Below are 20,503 nucleotides of genomic sequence, written 5' to 3'. Positions count from 1 at the left end.
ACTGATTCTCCTGACAGGCTTGAATGCTGAATCTGAGCAAAAGGTTTCAGATGCTGGAGGAGGTTGAGGTTTTAAGAGCTGGTTAAAGTTTTTGGAGCAGGTGCCCTTTTATGATCAAACCTTAGTTATTACTGGTCCTAACTTCAATAAACTTGCATGAGTGGTGCGTCTTATGATACTGATTCTCCTGACAGGCTTGAATGCTGAAGCTGAGGCAGTGGTTTCGGATGCTAGAGAAGGTTAAGGTATTTTGAGCTGCTTAAAGTTTTAGAGCAAGTGCCCTCTGATTATTACTGGTCCTAACGTCACCAAAAAATGTAGCCCATGGGCCTCTTGTTTTGAAATATAACACCATGTTGTGTTTGGAGCAGAATTATATAATTACAGCGTCCAGATTTGCTCAAACCTCTGTGAAGGTAAAAGAAAATATTTAAAATTAAATAACGAAAAAACATTAAAAGCAAAGAAGGGTATTTAAAAGACGAGGATGATAATTTTGCTGATTTCGACTATGGAAAGATAAATTGGAAAATTAAGGGCGTAGGTTTGACACTAACTCACTACGGAATTAATTCAGGTTGATATATATCCATACTCATTAACAAACCTAATGAGTAATATACGTAGTAGCAGTATTGAAGAAAGCATACATGTGTTAAAGGGGCATCGTAGCGATTTTTGTCAAATTCAACTTTTCTGTTTTTATTATGTACAATGCGTTAGAAATGCATTTGTAGTAATCAATTGAAATTTGATATCCACATGTAGAGTTATAAGCAAGATACAGGGCTCACAATTCCTTGTCATGTAAACAAGGCTCGTGTCCTGTTTTGTTTACATAGGCTCAATATACCAGTGAAAAAATCTTTTTTAAAGTTGATCTGTCTGTCTACTTATTCATTTTCAGCATAAATAAACAGTTTCTAACTTTTAGCACATTCATTATAGGTCTAAAACTGAAAATTTTACCTCAACATTCAAAATGTAAACAATAGCTTTGTTTACATAGCAAAGAAATGCACGCTCTGTAACTCGCTGTTAACTCAACAAATGACACCCAAATTTTGGTTGACTATTAAAAATGCCTAAGTAAAGCATTGTAAACATTAAGATCGGGAAAATAATTTTTGACCAAAATCGTGACAATGCCCCTTTAAATCAGGTTATATAAGTGGTACTTAGTAAGTTACCATTCAATTTTTCTGAAAAATTTCACTGACTCGTAGATTGAAAATTATCAAACTTCAAATTTATAGCGTTTGAGATACCATCCGCAATGATATCACTATATGATGATTTATGTAATAAAGAAAATGAAGGTATGGGACACCTCCATGTTGTGACGTACTATTTATCAAAATAAACAATAAAATCAAGACTAATTCTTTCTTTCCCTTATTTGTCACCTAACAGCTTAACACAGTGGGTTAGATGGTTCGTTAGGAATCTGTAAGTCATGAGTTCAAATCCCACTGAGCATTTTAAAATATAAATCTTTCCACAAAAATATTAAAACTATTTTTTTGAAATTTTTTTGAAATGTAAAATTTGTAAATTCTAACCCAGTGAAATATTTAAATTATATATAATGTACTTTAATCAACATTAATATTGACATATGTCCCATAGTACATTATAAAGAATAGACTATTTTAAATTATATAATAATGACTAAAACAATTCAACTTTACAGTAACTTTCATAAAAAAAATTAAAATTCCTATTTCTACGGCGACCATTAATGTAATATACATCGGTTTTGTTAAATTTTCAGGCAACTTTTTTTCAAAACAAATGTACAAGTTTTGCATCGGGATCGACCTTCTTGAAGACCTTTTGTTACTTATTTTGCAATCATTGTTGACGTGGAGGAAATGACAATGTTATGATTGTGTATATTATAAGAAGACAACTGGAATATCCTTTAATTCATAATAATGGGGAACCTAAATTACGCTTTTTGTCGCCGAAAGCCAGTACGGGTGTTATTGCTTGGTTTAGACGCCGCGGGGAAAACAACCATTCTTTATCACTGTGTTTTGGGGAAAGTTGTTACTACAATACCAACGATTGGGTTTAACGTTGAAACTTGTAAGGTCAACGATTCAGAAGTGACGGTTTGGGATGTAAGTTCTCGAGGCAAAATAAGACCCCTATGGAGACACTACTACCCAAACACCCAGGGAATTGTGTATGTTGTTGACAGTACCGATAGTGACAGAATGACAGAGGCTAAAGAGGTACTTCATGACATTTTGGGTGAAGACGAACTGAATGGTGTACCTGTCGCCATAGCTCTCAATAAAAGAGATCTGAAAAACTGTATGACGAAAGAGGAAATGGAGAAGATGTTAGATGTGAGTGAAATCCAAAAAAACAGACCTTGTCGAGTATTTCTGACCACGGTTTACCCGACAGAGGAGATTCAGACGGAACTTATGAATCTGTTCGAATGGATTAGTGAAGAGCCGACAGACGAAAGTAAAGAATCTTCGACGAAACATAAAAATGACCCTTTCTCGTCCTACTTTTGGACACCTTTGATGAAAATGAAAGGCATGATGTTTGAATGACAAGTTTTAAACAGTTAACATTTTTACTCGTTGAGTATGTATAGTATCAAACTCGGAACTAACTGTGATATGTTGATTTATTGTTAATATTTTATTTTTTTTTATATTGGTATAAATTTTATATTCTTAAGAATGTCGTTTGTGTTTTAACGTATGTTCTGAGGATTGGAATTATTTCAGTTCTCAAGTACGTACTTAATATGTAGTGTTAGACTATTCGACCTTATCAGTTTTTTTTTATATTCTACCTGACTTCTACACTAAAAAGAAGATGAGTGAATAAGGCTTGTAAAGTGCCCATATGAGGAATGATTAGATACTGCAAAATTAAAACATCATTAAATCTGATCTATTTTTTTAAATATTAAATAAAAAGTGTATATTTAACGTAACATCGGTTTGTAGCCCTTAAGTATTTTAAATGCTTGTAATATGTTGATTTAAACTGGCGTATGCGTGTCAAAACCTCCAAATAGTTTTTATTTTACAACTGCAATGCCTTTTCTTTTATAGAGTGGGTCTGAGCTCCATATAAATTGGTTTAATGGAATTTAAACCGATTTTAATCAACAAACACGTAGAGAGGTGATCCCCTATACTTTAAGAATGTCATTTGAACAATTGAACGTTTTAGAAAAATAATATAAGTCCGCAAATTCGTGGCCAATATCTCATACAACATTGAAACAACGCACTTTGTTGTAAATGAAACGGCTCAGTGGTTAGAGCACCAGACATTAGGTAACTTTATAGAACTTGGGGTTTTTAGGTTCTGGGTTCGATACCACCAACACTTAAGAATTGTTTTTTAAAATATTTCAAACTGAATATAGTTAGAAATTACCCTTTTGTAAACTTGTATCATAACATATCAAATATATTTTAATTTTAAAAAAATGTTAAATTTGAAATTGTATTTTACGACTAAACCAAATGGGCAGTTGCGCCATATTATTCCCCCATCTTTTTCGTTCAAATTGTAAAGTCAATATTATACATGTATTTACAATGTTTGGTGGTTTTAACTACTGATTATTTGGGCTTCGAACAATGAGATCTATCATTCTAAAATTAGATGAATTCTATCACTGGTTATGTTCTGTATCCCTAAAAGTTCGAGAAGCGGAAGTGAGCTACACAGCAGCTTGGGCAATAATAGGATAACACGATGGTTCTCTGCGTGAGAGTCATTTTTAAGAAATTTATTGAATCTAGATTGAAGACAAACAATTTTAAATCCTTATAAAGTTATGAATGGAAGTTTAAGTTCTAGTTTTTCCACTGTAGTTCTGTAGCAATTCAAAGAATATAAATAGTAAAGCAATTTGTTATTGCAGAAAGATAAAGCTAATGAAAGGGGCATGGTCACGATTTTGGTCAAAATTATTTCGAATTTGATGTTTACAATGCTTCAGTAAGGCATTTTAAATAGGCAACCAAAATTTTGAGTGTCATTTGATGAGTTATAAGCGAGTTACAGAGCTTACAATTCTTCGCTTTGTAAACAAAGCGTTTGTTTACATTTCGAATGTTGAAGTGAAAATTCCAGTTTTAGACCTCAAATAAAATTAATGTGTTAATCGTTAGGAACTGTTTATTTATGCTTTAAATGAATAATAAGATAGACAAACCAGCTTTAAGATTTTTTTACAGGGATATTGAACCTATGTGAACAAAAACAGGGCACGAGCCTTGTTTACATGACGAAGAATTGTGAGCCCTGTATCTTGCTTAAAACTCAACGACTGACACCCAAATTTCCTTGATCATTAGAAATGCATTCCTAAAGCATTTCAAATAAAAAAACAGAAAAATAAAATTTGACCAAAATCGTGACCATGCCCTTTTAAAACAGTTAAATCAAGTTCATTATTACATGTCAAGCTGATCAATACAGTCGAGATCATCATAATAAGGTCAATGTCGTTACATTTAAGCAAATCCATCTTTTCAATAAGATCACTTTAATCATTACATTGGATTCAAGTTCATCAATACAGTAAGGTGATATCAATCTTTACTTTTAATTCAGGTTCATGATTACATTAAAGTCAAGTACACCGATTCAGTAATAAGCATTACAGTGAGGTCAAGATGATCTGACAGTTTTTAAGGTAAAACCTCTATATGCAAAATATCTATACCTACCTGATTCAACTTTTTGCATTTCTCCCAAACTGTCTACGATCTTGCCTGAACTTTTGAGACCCCCCCCCTTGTGGTATCAAACACTTTGTGTTTACCCCAAAACCGGAACTAGACAATAAGGACCCAATGATAAAAGGGGTGGCGTGTCTGGCTCTGTCCATCAAAGTAGGTGTGGTTGACTTGAGACATGGGATCCATCTCGTTCACATGCGTACACTACTGGGACATAATACAGAGTTAAACTTGACGCATCTGGAGTCTAGCAAAAGGTACCAAGTCTATTTAGTGCTATGTATGAACACAAAAGTAAGTCTCAGCAGTCTGTAGCAAATGTGTTAAACTTTGGTATAAATATAGGTTTCCATGGCCCACTTAACCTTTGAGTTTTAGCCAAAAAACAATGTTTGAAAATTTAGATTCCATTCCTTCCAAAGCGTAAATGAGTAAATGAGTTTCTTCGATTTAAAAGAGAGAGAGAGAGAGAGTATAGGGGGTATACATGTATAAACCATACTCAATAAAAATGATTTTTTTTAAAAAATGTAACCATATCTCGTACATAACAAACCTTTTTCACATATTTGTTCAGTGGCTTTCATATTTCTTATGTCTACAAGTTTATAACGGCAAATAAATCTCAATTAAAGTTTTCTGTTATGACATTTTTCAATGCCTATATATCTATATTTAAATAAAAAGATATTTATTTATGGGAACAATCCTGTGAAGGATTTGATATTGTAGCCAATGTAGTTTTGATTACTGTCCAGAATTAAATTAGGGTTCAACAATTTTATTCCAAGCTGTAAATAAATAGTTGGAACCCCTTTCTCTCCATTTTGATATAGATGTACATATTTCCTTTTTTAATCGCATAGTATTGTACATCTGTTTACAAACTTTACATGTATTAAATGAATAAACGATACGATGTGATTAGGAGTTATTGATCCATATAGTGTCATGTTTTGTAAATTTGGCATACGTAAATTGTGTGCAAGTGTATGCAGTCTGATCATAAACTGAAGTTCTTAAACTTGCATTCTCCATACAATTTGTCTTTGGATTAATTTGTTTCGATTTCTCAAAGCTTATAAACGTTCCATAAATGTATAAGTAAGTCACTAACAAAAAAATCTATCAAGTAATCTTGCATTAACAAAACTTTTGACAAACTATCTACTATGATTTTGGAATTGTACCATATTATTCATTTATAATTTGGGGTGTGCTTAGTAGAGTTTGCTTATCTATTTTCAATCAGCTGTGGACCATCTTTTCATAAAAAAGAAATTTCCAAATTTCTAAATTTCTAAAACACAGATTTTATAAATATAAACCATAAGCCATTTCATTATATTTCAGAGATATTGATTTTCAATTGATTAAAAACTAATTCTTAATGCTGTTGACAAAGCTACATAAAACACTATTTACCAGGTAAGAAACTTTATTATATAACAAGGTTCATTGGGTCGGAAAGGTTTTATTAAATGTAATAGTAGATTCTAGTTAAGAAACAGTGGTCGCACATTTGGTTCAGAATGATAGAATTCTTTAATTCATTTTTGTAATTTAGAATTATCATTGTATCATCAGTGTTACTAGTACTCCAACCCTTGTGATTAGATGCTATTTCTAACATATAGCCTATTATGGTGTTTGGTTTACAGTTACGTTCCTTACGTACATTGTAAGTAGATGAAAAGGTCTTCCAACTCAGCTACTGTGGCCTTAACTGGATCTTTCTGGTTGTTAGTACACCATTCTCTGTAGATTCGTAATGTAGACTTTCTGGACGTGGATGAATGAACAGTTTCCTTACTTGTGGTAACAAGTTTCTTAAAACTGGTAGTTCCTTTTGAAAATCTATTAGTAGCTATAGTTGATCTAGGAACCATGACCATCTTTGTGAAAACGGAGCTAAGAACAGGAATATTGGTGGCGGAAATTCATACACAAACATTCCTATCCAGTGTACAATAAGGTAATTAGATCACCATGCGTGAGGATCTGGGAACGGAGACCAAAAGAATGAAGTTGCAAACATATCCATGTTCGGAGTAGAGAAATAAACGAAATATATATTGAAATACATGTATATCCTGAATTGGACTGAATTCTTTCATCTTCGGAATTTGTCGCCCCTTTGAAAGCTGGTCCATTTTTTTCCTGAGGAATGTGTGCTACTCGAAGTTTCACACCCCAAATGTCACAGCAATGCAACTTCATTCTGTAATAACGCACAGGGCTGCAGATTTTGTTCATCCGTGTCAATTGATGTAAAACACCAATGTCAAAGTGGTATGGGGCACCTCTATGTTGTTACGTGTTGTTTATAGAAATAAACAATAAAATATAGTGTATTTATATAAGTACATGTAGTTATTTTCTCTATAATTTCACCAAAAAGCGTAGTGCAGTGGGTTAGAGGGCGTATTACGAATCTGTAATTCAAGAGTTTTTTCATTTTCATTTTTACCTCTCCAAATATTTTTGGTTAAATAGTGCAAGATTTGAAAATTCTAAACCAGTGAAAGTATTTTATTGTACTTTAAAGTAAATCCACCCTCCTGTGACGTCATACATTTTACATAAACCATGAATTCATTGAAATTCTTGCAAGTAGATTTGTAATTTCTATGTTATCATAGGTGCACATCAAAAGCTCAAATAATTGTTTACTTGGAGATAATTAATAAGCGTTTTTCATCCTTATCTTCGACATAATTCAATAATGACAAAGGGAAATAACTCTTTTCTACTTTTCTCTCAGTAATATATCTAATTGCTATAATTTTTCTAATGTAAACAATTTTTTTCTTTTTTTTTAAATTAATTTTTCTGGCATAGTAAGCAATAAAATTTAAATAGACAAACAAGTATCCAACCATTTATATATCATTTTTAAACAAAAAAGTGTGATTTTCAGATGATAATTTCAGCCTTTGGTTTTTATTACCTTACATCTTAAATAGTATGGATAGATATATATTTTATTTATTTTTTGATGAAATTCATGTCCAATAAGTTAAAAAAAAGTTAAGTTTTTAACTTTGAACCCATGATTTTATAGGTACGGAGTTACCTTAATCCACACAAATATCGACAAATGTCCCATACCACCATAAGTTGTCTGTCCTCTGTAGGATCTGTTTGTGCTTAACGCTGTCTTTGAAGTGATGACATTGCTTTCTTTACTGCGATGAATTCCAACAGATGTATGTGTAATGGGTTCCATCACTGATCATTTCCCCGCTACATTAAGCTCCACAATGTTAAATCTTCTTTGAAACTTAGGATAGATGTCCCGGTAAGGACGTTCCCTTGCTCTGCTTATCAAAGTAGATGTGGAATGAGGAAGTGGTTGACTTAAATAAGGGATCTTTTTCGATTACATGTGCACTCCACTGGGACAGAAGACAGAACTGAAATTGACGCATCTGGAGTCTGTCAAAAGGTGTCAGGTCTATTCAAGCTGCCATTAAACTAAGGACACTGAGAAATGTATTCGCTTGGATAAAGGAATCTAATATAGATATTTCGGTAGATCATGTCATGTTGGTCAAAGTACAAAATACGGTTTTAGGTACAAGTTTAAATTTGCTCGGGATCGTCTTCCTTAATGGTATTTATACACGTAGTTACATATTTCGCAATCATTGTTAGCGAAGAGTAAATGATAATATTATGGTTGTGTTTGTATTAATAGGACTAAGAGAATGGGTCTTTCGTAAATTTGTCTTTTATAATTAATAATGATGGGAAACGTAAATTACGCTTTTTGTCGCCGAAAGCCAGTACGGGTGTTATTGCTTGGTTTAGACGCAGCAGGAAAAACAACCATTCTTTATCAATGTATGGGGAAAGTTGTCAAAAATGTTCCAACAATAAGGTTTAAAGTTGAAAACTGTCAGATCAAGGATTCAGACGTTTTGGGACGTAAGCTCTCGAGCCAAGGAAAGACCCCTATGGAGACATTACTACCCAAACACCCAGGGAATTGCGTATGTCGTTGACAGTAACGATTGGCATAGAATGACAGAGGCTAAAGAGTTTCGTCATGACATTTTGAGTGAAGATGAACTGAAAGGTGTACCTGTTGCCATAACTCTCAATAAAAGAGATCTGAAAAACTGTATGAGGAAAGAGGAAATGGAGAAGGGTTAGATGTGAGTGAAATCCGGAAAAATAGACCTTGTCGAGTATTTTTAAAACCAAATACCCCACGGACGAGATTCGGTCGGAACTTATGAACCTGTTTAAATGGATTAGTAAAGAACCGAAACAGAAAGAGGGTCCTTTCTCTTCCTACTTTTCTGGTACTTTGTAACTTAGTAAAGAACCGTTCAAATTATCTGAAAAATTTCACTGACTCATAGATTTAGATTTATCAAACTTCAAATTTATAGCGTTTGAGATACTGTGGGCAGATTTAAAATTTACAAATATCTAATTATTAATCAAGTTACGCCTGTTCTTGTGCGCAGGTGGATTGAGTTGGTGAACACTTTCTTTGCTTTTCTATTGGCCGTTGTTCCCATTGGCTAGTATTATCGAATCAGATCATTTCTATTATTATAAAACCCGGTAACTTTTGATTTTGTTTTACTGTGGGTCCGGCGATTTTGTACACCAACACCTCACACAAGGTATTTATTGTATTAATTTATATAACATAACTGTTCTTAGTGTCTACATAAAGTAAACTAGGATTATAATAAAGTTTAAAGGTTTATTTAAACCGTAACGAATTACTGTGTATAAATTGTATATGTATTTACATGTGTTTATATTTATTTACAAAATCACCTTTTTGTACATATAAAACATCCTAAACAAAGAACCTTGTCTTTATTATTTACTCGGTCACAAATGGCGTCGCCGGTATCTACAGTAAATGGTGATTCTTGTGTGAGGAAGAATGTCTACAAAATCCAGTGAGCAGTCATCGCTGAAAACAACTCACCTGTGAAAAGTCCGGAATGTACTGTATCTCTTTTGATAGAAATACCTTTAAACGCCGAACCATGACGACAAAGAAATTACGACAACAAATAAAAAATCTACAAAAAGAACTCGATAGACGCATAAATGAGGACAACGAAGAACAAAATCCAAAACTACTTATTTAAAACCAGTCCGTAATGTGCAGAAATTCAGCGGAAATGAAGATAAGGATGATATTCATGTCGACGATTTGATAGAAGAAGTTGAACATGTCATCAAAAGTCACCGTATGAATAGAGAAGAAAGTACCGACTTCATATATTCAAATCTGACTGGATTGGCAAAAGAAGAAATCAAATATCGGACATATGAAGAAAGAAGCAATCCAACTAAAGTGTTGCTTATTTCAAGTGAAACGTTTGGAGACAAAGAAGGAATAGCAGTCCTACAGAGATATTTCTTTGAGCGAAAACAGATGGAGGGGGAGTCTTTACGTGAATACAGTTACGCTCTGATGAACCTCATCAAGAAAATTACGACGAAAAACACAGATATTATTCCGAACCCTGATTTGACCCTGTGTGAACAATTTGTGCAAAATGTGAATGATATCTCATTACGTAGAGAATTAAAACGACTTATTCGTCAACAGCCGGATTTACATTTTCTGGACTTCCGGGACGAAGCAATATTGTTTTCAGAGGATGAAGAAAAGAACCGCTTAAAGTGCTCAACAGGCAGACATATACTACAGAAAAACAGGACGCGGAATCTTCACAGAAGTCAGAAAAAACTACTCATGGAATTGACAAATACTTAGAAGTCATACAATGGCAGGAACAAAACATCGACAGACTTACAAAGTTACTTGAACGGCAAACTTTATCCAAATCCAAAGAACAATACTGATTACCATATCCACAGTAAACCACCGCCGTTGCTATACATGTAAAAGCGAAAATCATATCCAAAGAAACTGTCCATGAAATCTAACTTCGGCACGTTACCAACAATCGGGAAAATAGATCCTGCTGATGAGTAGAGTCCAACATCAAAATAAAGAGGACTCCACCTGTGTCAATCATATTATTGGTCAAAGCCCTACAGTTAAAATTAAAATGTTTGGAGTAGAAATTAACTGTTTATTAGACACTGGGTCTATGGTAACTACAATAACGGAACGTTTTTTTTTTATAGAAACAACATCTAAACACTCTGTAAGAATATAAAGACTAATGTGAAATTGAATTTAAAAGCAGCAAATGGAATTTTAATCCCTTATATCGGATACATAGAAGCTGATGTTGAATGTATGGGTAACGTTATAGAAGATCGCGGAATCCTGATAATTAGAGATACAGAAGATGGAATGACTCGAAAACGTAAACACAATATCCCGGGAATTTTAGGAATGAACATTATTGGACAGTGCAGAGAAATTTTTATTCACAAACATGGAAATTATTATCACGAGAAAGTGTCTGAAATATCCTGCAATTCGAAAATGAAGTCAGCATTCCGAGTGTGTGATCAAGAGAACAGAACTGTGTATGGTTTTGCTAAAGTGTATGCGCGACATCCCGTTAGAGTCCCCGCAAGATCTGTGATCGTGATCAACGCTACTGGGCCGCCGATACCTGGAAATTACTCAGCCGTAGCAGAACCATTTTTGCATAGCGAGCACCTGAGTGACAGCATTGTTAAAGTCCGGACATTCGTTCAAGTGATCAAGGGCCATTTCTATTTGCGGCTAACGAACATAACTGATTCTTCAGTCTGGATTTCACCTCAAACACGCATTGCTATATTATCAAAAGGAGAAGAAGTTATCAATGAAATTAGTGAGCCTGTGCAATTTTCCAATTGTGGCACAGTACATGAAATATTTGTGCAGTGTTATGTGACAGAATCTACTACCGAACGTTCCTGTGATCCGGACTTCCTTATTCCTGTAAACTTGGACAAAGTTGACGCGACAGAACAAGAAAAACGAAACATAGAATCACTATTTCACAGATATCATGACGTATTTTCAAAGTCAGATTTAGACACAGAATTTACAGATACGGTAAAACACAAAATAACGCGGACGGATGGAGTATATAGTTTTCCCGCGTTTCGTAGAATAGCGGGAAAATGTTGTATGATATTAACGTGTTCGAATAGATTCGCGTAGGAATACAGGGCGGGGCCATAGGAAGGCCAGTATAAAAGGTCAGAGTTAATAGTAAAGGTCATTCTAGCCAGTTTCACTCAGCGCACGAAGCTTACATTCTTTTTTAAGTTTTTTGATGTCACTATATTTAGTGAATTATATAGCATTCCGTAATTAATAATAATATTTATAATAATGTATGAATAAGTCCGATATTCGCCCCTAGACGTTATTTACACTTGCGTTCGGACACAGGTTTCCATAGTTTTTTCAAATATTTTATCTATGGTTTTTCCTGGGCGGTTTTTAACGTCACTCATGGGGAATTATATTTTTTTGTTACACTTTATGTACACATGATATCGATGATGTATTATCATTAAAGGCCAGCTGCCCGCAAAGCTCGTCTGGCTCACACCTAAGTTGTGTTGTTCTTAATGTGTTGGAAATATTCTTATAAGTGTATATTATACCCGTATCTACCATATCGACGCATTCCCCCGACGCAATTTGAGGAAGTTAAACAACATATTAGAGAGCTATTACATAGGGATATTATAAGAGAAAGTACCAGTGCGTATGCATCACCAATTGTTATCGTTCGCAAGAAAAATGGTGAATTAAGTCTGTGCGATGATTATCGGAAGTTAAACTCTAGGACAATCAAAGACGCATATCCTCTGCCCCGTGTTGAAGAATCATTTGATACACTGTGTGGTTCCCGTTATTTTTCGACTATGGATTTGACTTCAGGATATAACCAAATTGCAGTTGAAGAGAACGACAAACACAAGACCGCATTTACTACACCATTTGGACTATACGAATAATATACACCATGCTCTTCGGTCTGTGTAACGCTCCCGCCACATTTCAGAGACTTATGCAGCACTGTTTCTGTGATGAAGTTTTCCAGATACTCCTAGTATTCTTAGATGATATTATTGTGTTTTCACGGACTGTAGAAGAACAAATTCAGAGATTGGAAGTAGTGTTTCAGAAACCAAAATTAAATTAAAACCATCTAAATGTGATTTTTTCAAAGAGGAAGTAAAGTACTTGGGGCACATAGTATCAAAACATGGAATTAACACAGATCCTCAAAAAGTGCAAGCTGTGAGTGACTGGGCAACACCGTCAACACCAAAACAGTTACGTTCATTTCTTGGATTGGCGTCATATTATAGACGTTTTTTTCAGTCTTTTGGAAAGGTTGCTGCGCCATTGTACAATTTTATCATAAGTTATTATCATCTGAGTTTCCGAATGCATCTAAGAAGCTGTTCTTTGAAAAGTGGAATAGTGAATGTGAAAAATCATTTGTGTTATTAAAAGAATTACTTACCAGTGCACCAATTGTAGGATATGCCGATTACACAAAACCTTTTGTGCTTGAAGTCGATGCAAGTCACAACGGTCTCGGAGCGGTGCTCTCGCAACACCAAGATGGTGTTATTGCGTGCGCCAGCAGATCACTTCGTCCCAACGAACGGAATGTACAGAATTACAGTTCGCGACGTCTGGAACTTTTAGCATTATATTGGAGTATTACCGACAAATTCCGGGATTATTTAGTGAACTCTTCTTTTACCGTTTGTATCGACAATAATCCGCTTGTGTATCTACAGTCTTCTAAATTGAGTGCATACGAACAACGCTGGGTCTCACAGTTGGCTCTCTTCAACTTTGAAATCAAATATCGCAGTGGAAAACGCAATTCGAATGCTCTTTCACGTAAGTCGGTGAGTGAAGAAGAAATACTTACCTCATCAACCAGTCTAGGAAACCTCTGGTCGTCTGAAATTCCCAAAGATGTTATGTGTGTGCAACAGAGATTGTGTCAAGAATCATCCGATGTGATTTGTGATAAAATGCAATGTTCTCTTTGTCAATACAGTCAAAATGATCTGAAACGCTTACAGTCTCAGGACAAAGACATTCATCAGTTTTTAAAGTTCTGGAAACAGGAGGTATATCCAAAGAAAGAAGAAAGGAAAAACTGTGAAAAGGCTGTGAATATTCTCATAGGCAGTGGAATCGTTTAAGTATGGATAACGGAATACTTTACAGAACTGTGTGTGATCCGGTTAATGGAGAAACCAAACAGTACGTTTTACCATCTTCACTGAAACTGGAAATTCTTAAACAGTGTCATGACAACCTTGGTCACCAGGGAATCGAAAGATCATTCAGTGTTATTAAAGACTGATGTTATTGGCCTGGAATGTTTAGTGAGATCAAAGAATATTGCAAGAACTGTGAACGTTGTTGTGTAGCCAAATCAGAAAACCAGCAGATTAGACCAGCTATGAACCACTTACTTGCTTATCGTCCCGAAGGCAATGGACAGACAGAACGTTTTAACCGCACACTTCACGATTTACTCAGAAGTCTACCACCACAGAAGAAGAAATCAGATCATTTATCCAATGTTACTTTTGCGTACAATGTGTCTCCAAACTTCAGTACTGGTTACAGTCCTTTCTATTTATTTTTCGGTCGTAAACCCAAAATTCCAGTCGATTTTATTGTGTCGTCAACAGTGTCGGATTCTGTCTCGGATAGTGATGTGAATTACGATGAATTCATTCAAGAGCACAGAAATAATGTTAGTGAATTATTTCAGCATGCTAAAAGAAACCTGGAAAGAAATGCATCACAGAGGAAAGATCGCTTCGATGCAAAAATGGTGGATCACTTTGTGTGGGTGACGAAGTTTTCATAAGCAACAGAGGTTTTACAGGAAGACACAAACTTCAAGACCTTTGGAGTACAACAAGATACCGTGTCAAACAGTCAAAGACTGTGTGTACATGTATACAGTTGTTTCAAACACTGGACAGCAGCGTACCCTTAATAAACGTGATATCAAACGCGTACCGCCGAAATATATAAGCAGTGACAATTACACCGAACGTGACGTTAATCCATCCGTATCTCTTCGTCGGAGTTACGCGATAAACAGAAGAGTATGTGGGATTAAGAATCATAGACTGTGAATGTGATATGCATATTGAACATTTGATTTATATATAATATTATGTTGATAAGTTTGTGTAAATTTTGATTTTTATCTGGACGATAAAATTCAAAGCAGGGGAGTATGTGGGCAGATTTAAAATTTACAATATATAATTATTAATAAAGTTACGCTAGTTCTTGTGCGCAGGTGGATTGAGTTGGTGAACACCTTCTTTACTTCTCTATTTGCAATTGTTCCCATTGGCTAGTATTATCGAATCGGATCATTTCTATTATTAGAAAAACCCGGTAACTTTTGATTTTGTTTCACTGTGGATCCGGCGATTTTGTACACCAACACCTCGCACAGGGTATTTATTGTATTAATTTATATAACATAACTGTTCTTAGTGTCTACATAAAGTAAACTAAGATTATAATAAAGTTAAAGGTTTATTTAAACCGTACAGAATTACTGTGTATAAATTGTATATATATTTACATGCGTTTATATTTATTTACAGAATCACCTTGTTGTACATATAAAACATCCTGAACAAAGAACCTTGTCTTTATTATTTACTCGGTCACAATACCATCCGCAATGGTATCACTATATGATGACTTATATAATAAAGAAAATGAAGGTATGGGACACCCCCATGTTGTGACGTACTATTTATCAAAATAAACAATAAAATCAAGAGTAATTCTTTCTTTCCCTTAATTCTCACCAAAAAGCTTAACACAGTGGGTTAGATGGTTCGTAAGGAATCTGTAAGTCGTGAGTTCAAATCCCGCTGGGCATTTTAAAACATCAATCTTTCCACAAAAATATTAAAACTTTTTTTTAGAAATGTAAAATTTGTAAATTCTAAACCGGTAAAATATTTTAATTATAATGTACTTTAATCAACATTAATATTGACATAGGTCCCAGAGTACATATATATTTAAATATTCTATAGAATAGACTATTACAAATTATATAATAATGACTTTACAATTCAACTTTACAGTAACTTTCATAAAAAAAAAATTAAAATACCTTTTTCTACGGCGACCATTAATGAAATATACATCGGTTTTGTGAAAATTTCAGGCAAGTTTTTTTTTCTTCAAAATAAAGTTTAACAACGTTCGAATGTACAAGTTTTGCATCGGGATCGACCTCCTTTAAGACCTCTTGTTACTTATTTCGCAATCATTGTTGACATGGAGGAAATGACAATATTATGATTGTGTATATTATGAGAAGACATTGGGAATACCTTTTTAAATCATTATAATGGGAAACCTAAATTACGCATTTTGTCGCCGAAAGCAAGTACGGGTGTTTTTGTTTGGTTTGGACGCCGCGGGGAAAACAACCATTCTTTATCACTGTGTTCTTGGGAAAGTTGTTACTACAATACCATCGATTGGGTTTAACGTTGAAACTTGTAAGGTCAACGATTCAGAAGTGACGGTTTGGGACGTAAGTTTTCGAGACAAAATGAGACCCCTATTGAGACACTACTACCCAAACACCAAGGGAATTGTATATGCCGTTGACAGTACCGATAGGGACAGAATGACAGAGGCTAAAGAGTTTCTTCATGACATTTTGAGTGAAGACGAACTGAATGGTGTACCAGTCGCCATAGCTCTCAATAAAAGAGATCTGAAAAACTGTATGACGAAAGAGGAAATGGAGGAGAGGTTGGATGTGAGTGAAATCCAGAAAAATAGACCCTGTCGAGTATTTCTGACCACGGTTTACCCGACAGAGGAGATTCAGACGGAACTTATGAACCTGTTCGAATGGATTAGTGAAGAGCCGACAGACGAAAGTCAAGAATCTTCGAAGAAACAAAAAGAGGATCCGTTCTCTTCCTACTTTTGGACACCTTTGATGAAAATGAAAAGCATGATGTTTGAATGACAAGTTTTAAACAGTTATCATTTTTACTTATTGTGTATGTATAGTATCAAACTCGGAACTAACTGCGATATGTTGATTTAATGTTAATATTTTATTTTTAGCTCACCTGAACCGAAGGTTCAAGTGAGGTTTTCTGATCACCTGTTGTCAATCGTCCGTCCGTCCGCCTGTAAACTTTTCACATTTTTGACTTCTTCTCTAAAACCACTGAGCCAAAATTAACTGAAATTAGTACAATGCATCCTTATGGGAAGAGGGTTGTAAATTGTTAAAATAAAGGGCATAACCCTTTTCAAAGGGGAGATAATTGCGAAACTGTGAAAATTGGGTGGGTGTCTTGAAAAATCTTCTTCTCAAGAACCACTGCACCAGATATGCCAATATTTACGCGAACGCTTGTATATATAGTGAAGATTCTAAATTGTGAAAATCGTGATCCCCGGGTCAATACTGGGGTCCCAAGAGGGGTTCAAAATTTATTAACTGAAAAACGAAATTAACATAGAAATATAAAGGGAAAAGGGTTTTTATAATATATTCTCAAGGACTACAATGCTACAATTAGTGAAATTACTGTACAGGTATCCTAAGATAGGGTAGATTCTTAATTGTGAAAACCGTGACCCCCGGATTAATACTACGTACGGCCCTAGAAGATGTTGGAAAATGTTTTTAAACTCTTCTTTTTAAAAATTACAATGCTGCAGTTTGTGAAATTACTATGCAAATATGTTAAGATAGTTTAGATTCTAAATTGTTGAAATCATTTTTTATTAAAAGAAGTATTAAAAAAAAGAGGAAATTTCTATGATAAGTTTATCATTATTAAATTACTTGTAAATATTTTTAATTGCTAGTTTTTTTGTTTTTTGGAATTTCGATCCCGACATCAATTACTCACATATCGGGATCCAAGTGATCGGGATCATAGATCATCAATTCAAACAACTTCAAAAAGGTGTGGATCTTAGTTCTTACGAAGTTTTGATTCACAAACACACAGTCAGAAAAGATAAATTAACAAAAGATAAAAAAGGTTACGAAAAGAAAAGTAGGAATTATAAATAGACTTTAATTATCAACTATATATAGACTTTCCGTGTTTTTTAAGTTTAGTTTATATAAGTCAGATGAGAATGCAAATTAAAATCTAACATCTCTAATGTCCTCATTACACCTGCAATATTTTTATTTGATGAATCGATAAAGAATCCTTTAATGATTGAAAGACAAAACAGATGCAAATATCATCTTTTAATTATTTAATAAATATATATTTTTCATTTTTTTCAGTGATTTGGCAATTATTTTTTTTACTGCAAATGGATATTTTAGGGCTTAAAATTCAGTCTCATTTGATGTGTAAAATGATTAAGAATACAAACATGCCAAAGATATAATTTTTTCTCCTTTTTATGTATTGTTTATTATATGGCAAAATCTAAAAATGTTTGAGAGTTTTACAATATTTCCTCAGAGTTCACTTCATAATAAACCTTTCGAAATAAAATGATATAAGAACTATTGTTCAGGTGAGCGATATGTGGCCCATGGGCCTCTTGTTTATATATTGGTATAAATTTTATGTTCTCAAGAGTGTCGTTTGTGTTTTATATGTAGTGTAAGACTATTCGACCTTATCAGTTTCGGTACATTTACTCTTCCTGACATCTACACAAGAACATTTGTTCAACTTGTAAAGTCAATATTATATTTACAATATTTGGTGGTTTTAACTGCTGATTACTTGGGCTTAGAACAATGAGATCTATCATTCTAAAACTAGATGAATTCTATCAATGGTTATGTTCTGTATCCTTAACAGTTTGAGAAGCGGGAGTGAGCTAAACAGCAACTTGGACAATAATAGGATAACACGATGGTTCTCTGCGTGAAAAAAGTCATTTTTAAGGAATTTTTTGAATCTGGATGGAAAACACAATTTTGAATCCTTATAAAGTTATGAATGAAGGTTAACGTTCTTGTTTTTCCACCGAGTCTATCGGTTCTGTGGCAATTCAAAGAATAAAAATAGATAGGTTCAATTTGTTATTGCAGAAAGACAAAGCTAATTAAAACAAGTTCATTATTACATGTCAAGCTGATCAATACAATCAAGTTAATAATAATGATAAAGTCAAACCATCTTTTCAATAAGATCAAATTAATCATTACATTGGATTCACGTTCATCAATACAGTAAGGTGTTATCAATCTTTACTTTTAATTCAGGTTCATGAATACATTAAGGTCAAGTACTCCAATTCAGTAACAAGCATTACAGTGATGATCTGATATTTTTTAAGGTAAAAACTCTGTATTCAAAATATCTATACTTACCAGATTCAACTTTTTGCATTTTCCCCAAACTGTCTACGATCTTGCCTGAACTTTTGAGCCCCCCCCCCCCCGGTGGTATCAAACACTTTGTGTTTATCCATAAACCGGAACTAGACAATTGGGACCCAATGAAACAAGGGGTGACGTTCCTTGCTCTGTCCATCAAAGTAGGTGTGGTTGACTTGAGACATGGGATCCATCTCGTCCACACGTGTACACTACTGGGACATAATACAGAATTAAACTCAACGCATCTGGTGTCTGGCAAAAGGTACCAAGTCTATTTAGTGCTATGCAAGAACACAAAAGTAAGTCTCAACAGTCTGTAGCAAATGTGTTAAACTTTGGTGTAAATATAGGTTTCCATGGCTCACTTACCTTTCAGTTCTTACCAAAAAACAATGTTTGAAAAGTAAGATTCCATTCCTTCCAAAGCGTAAATGATTAAATGAGTTTCTCCAATTTGAGAGAGAGAGAGAAAGAGAGAGAGAGAGAGAGAGAGAGAGAGAGAGAGAGTAAGTATACATGTATAAACCATACTCAATATAAATGATTTAATTTATATTCAGAGATGAAGAAAAAATATTTAAAAAATGTAACCATATCTCGTATATAACAAAACATTTTCAGTGGCTTTCATATTTCTTTTGTCTACAATTTTATAAACGGCAAATATTTCTCAATTAAAGTTTTCTGTTATGATATTTTTTAATGCCTATATATCAGGTATTGGTTTACTTTTATATTTACACAAAAATTATATAATGCTTAGCAATAAGAGTTATCAAGTTAAAATATTCTATAAATTTATTTTTATATTTTCTAAGAACTGACTGTAAATCAAATTAAAACAAAATTTCGAACTGTTTCAAAATTCTTTCCTCACTATCACACCACAATTCTTTTACAATATTACATTAAAAAATAAGTGATCATTACATTTTCATCTATTTTACAAAAAGCACACACAGCGGACTCTGCTGTTTATATCTAAATAAATAGGAACAGTTCTGTGAAGGATTTGATATTGTAGCCAATGTAGTTTTGATTCCTTTCCAGACTTATATTAGGGTTCAACAATTTTATTCCAAGCTGTAAATAAATAGTTGGAACCTTTTTCTCTGCATTCTGATATAGATGTACATTTTCCTTTTTAATCGCATAGTATTGTACATCTATCCACCACCTTTACATGTATTAAATGAACAATACGATGTGATTAGGGATAACATATAGTGTCATGTTTTGTAAATTTGGCAAACGTTAATTTTGTGCAAGTGTATGCACTCTGATCATAAACTGAAGTTCTTAAACTTGCATTCTCCATACAATTTGTCTTTGGATTAATTTGTTTCGATTCCTCAAAGTTTATAAACGTTCCATCAATGTATGAGTAAGTCACTAACAAAAAAATCTTTCAAGTAATCATGCATTAACAAAACTTTTGACAAA

General features: G+C 33.9%; 2 protein-coding genes and 1 pseudogene across 2 annotated transcripts; all 3 read left to right on the top strand.

Annotated features, from left to right (window-relative positions):
- The first annotated feature begins 1,837 nt into the window (after positions 1 to 1,837).
- On the top strand, positions 1,838 to 3,054 carry LOC128166568 (uncharacterized). Its single transcript, XM_052831832.1, has one exon. The coding sequence runs from the start codon at positions 1,938 to 1,940 to the stop codon at positions 2,571 to 2,573; it is 636 nt and encodes a 211-aa protein (XP_052687792.1). The 5' UTR covers positions 1,838 to 1,937; the 3' UTR covers positions 2,574 to 3,054.
- A 5,346-nt stretch (positions 3,055 to 8,400) lies between these two features.
- LOC128165101 (uncharacterized) lies at positions 8,401 to 11,769 on the top strand (annotated as a pseudogene).
- A 4,161-nt stretch (positions 11,770 to 15,930) lies between these two features.
- LOC128165099 (uncharacterized) lies at positions 15,931 to 18,305 on the top strand. Its single transcript, XM_052829312.1, has one exon. The coding sequence runs from the start codon at positions 16,076 to 16,078 to the stop codon at positions 16,709 to 16,711; it is 636 nt and encodes a 211-aa protein (XP_052685272.1). The 5' UTR covers positions 15,931 to 16,075; the 3' UTR covers positions 16,712 to 18,305.
- Positions 18,306 to 20,503: the final 2,198 nt, after the last annotated feature.

The sequence above is a fragment of the Crassostrea angulata genome, chromosome 10 (genome assembly GCF_025612915.1).
Source record: "Crassostrea angulata isolate pt1a10 chromosome 10, ASM2561291v2, whole genome shotgun sequence".
NCBI lineage: Eukaryota > Metazoa > Mollusca > Bivalvia > Ostreida > Ostreidae > Magallana > Magallana angulata.
This window is presented reverse-complemented; position numbering and strand designations above follow the sequence as displayed.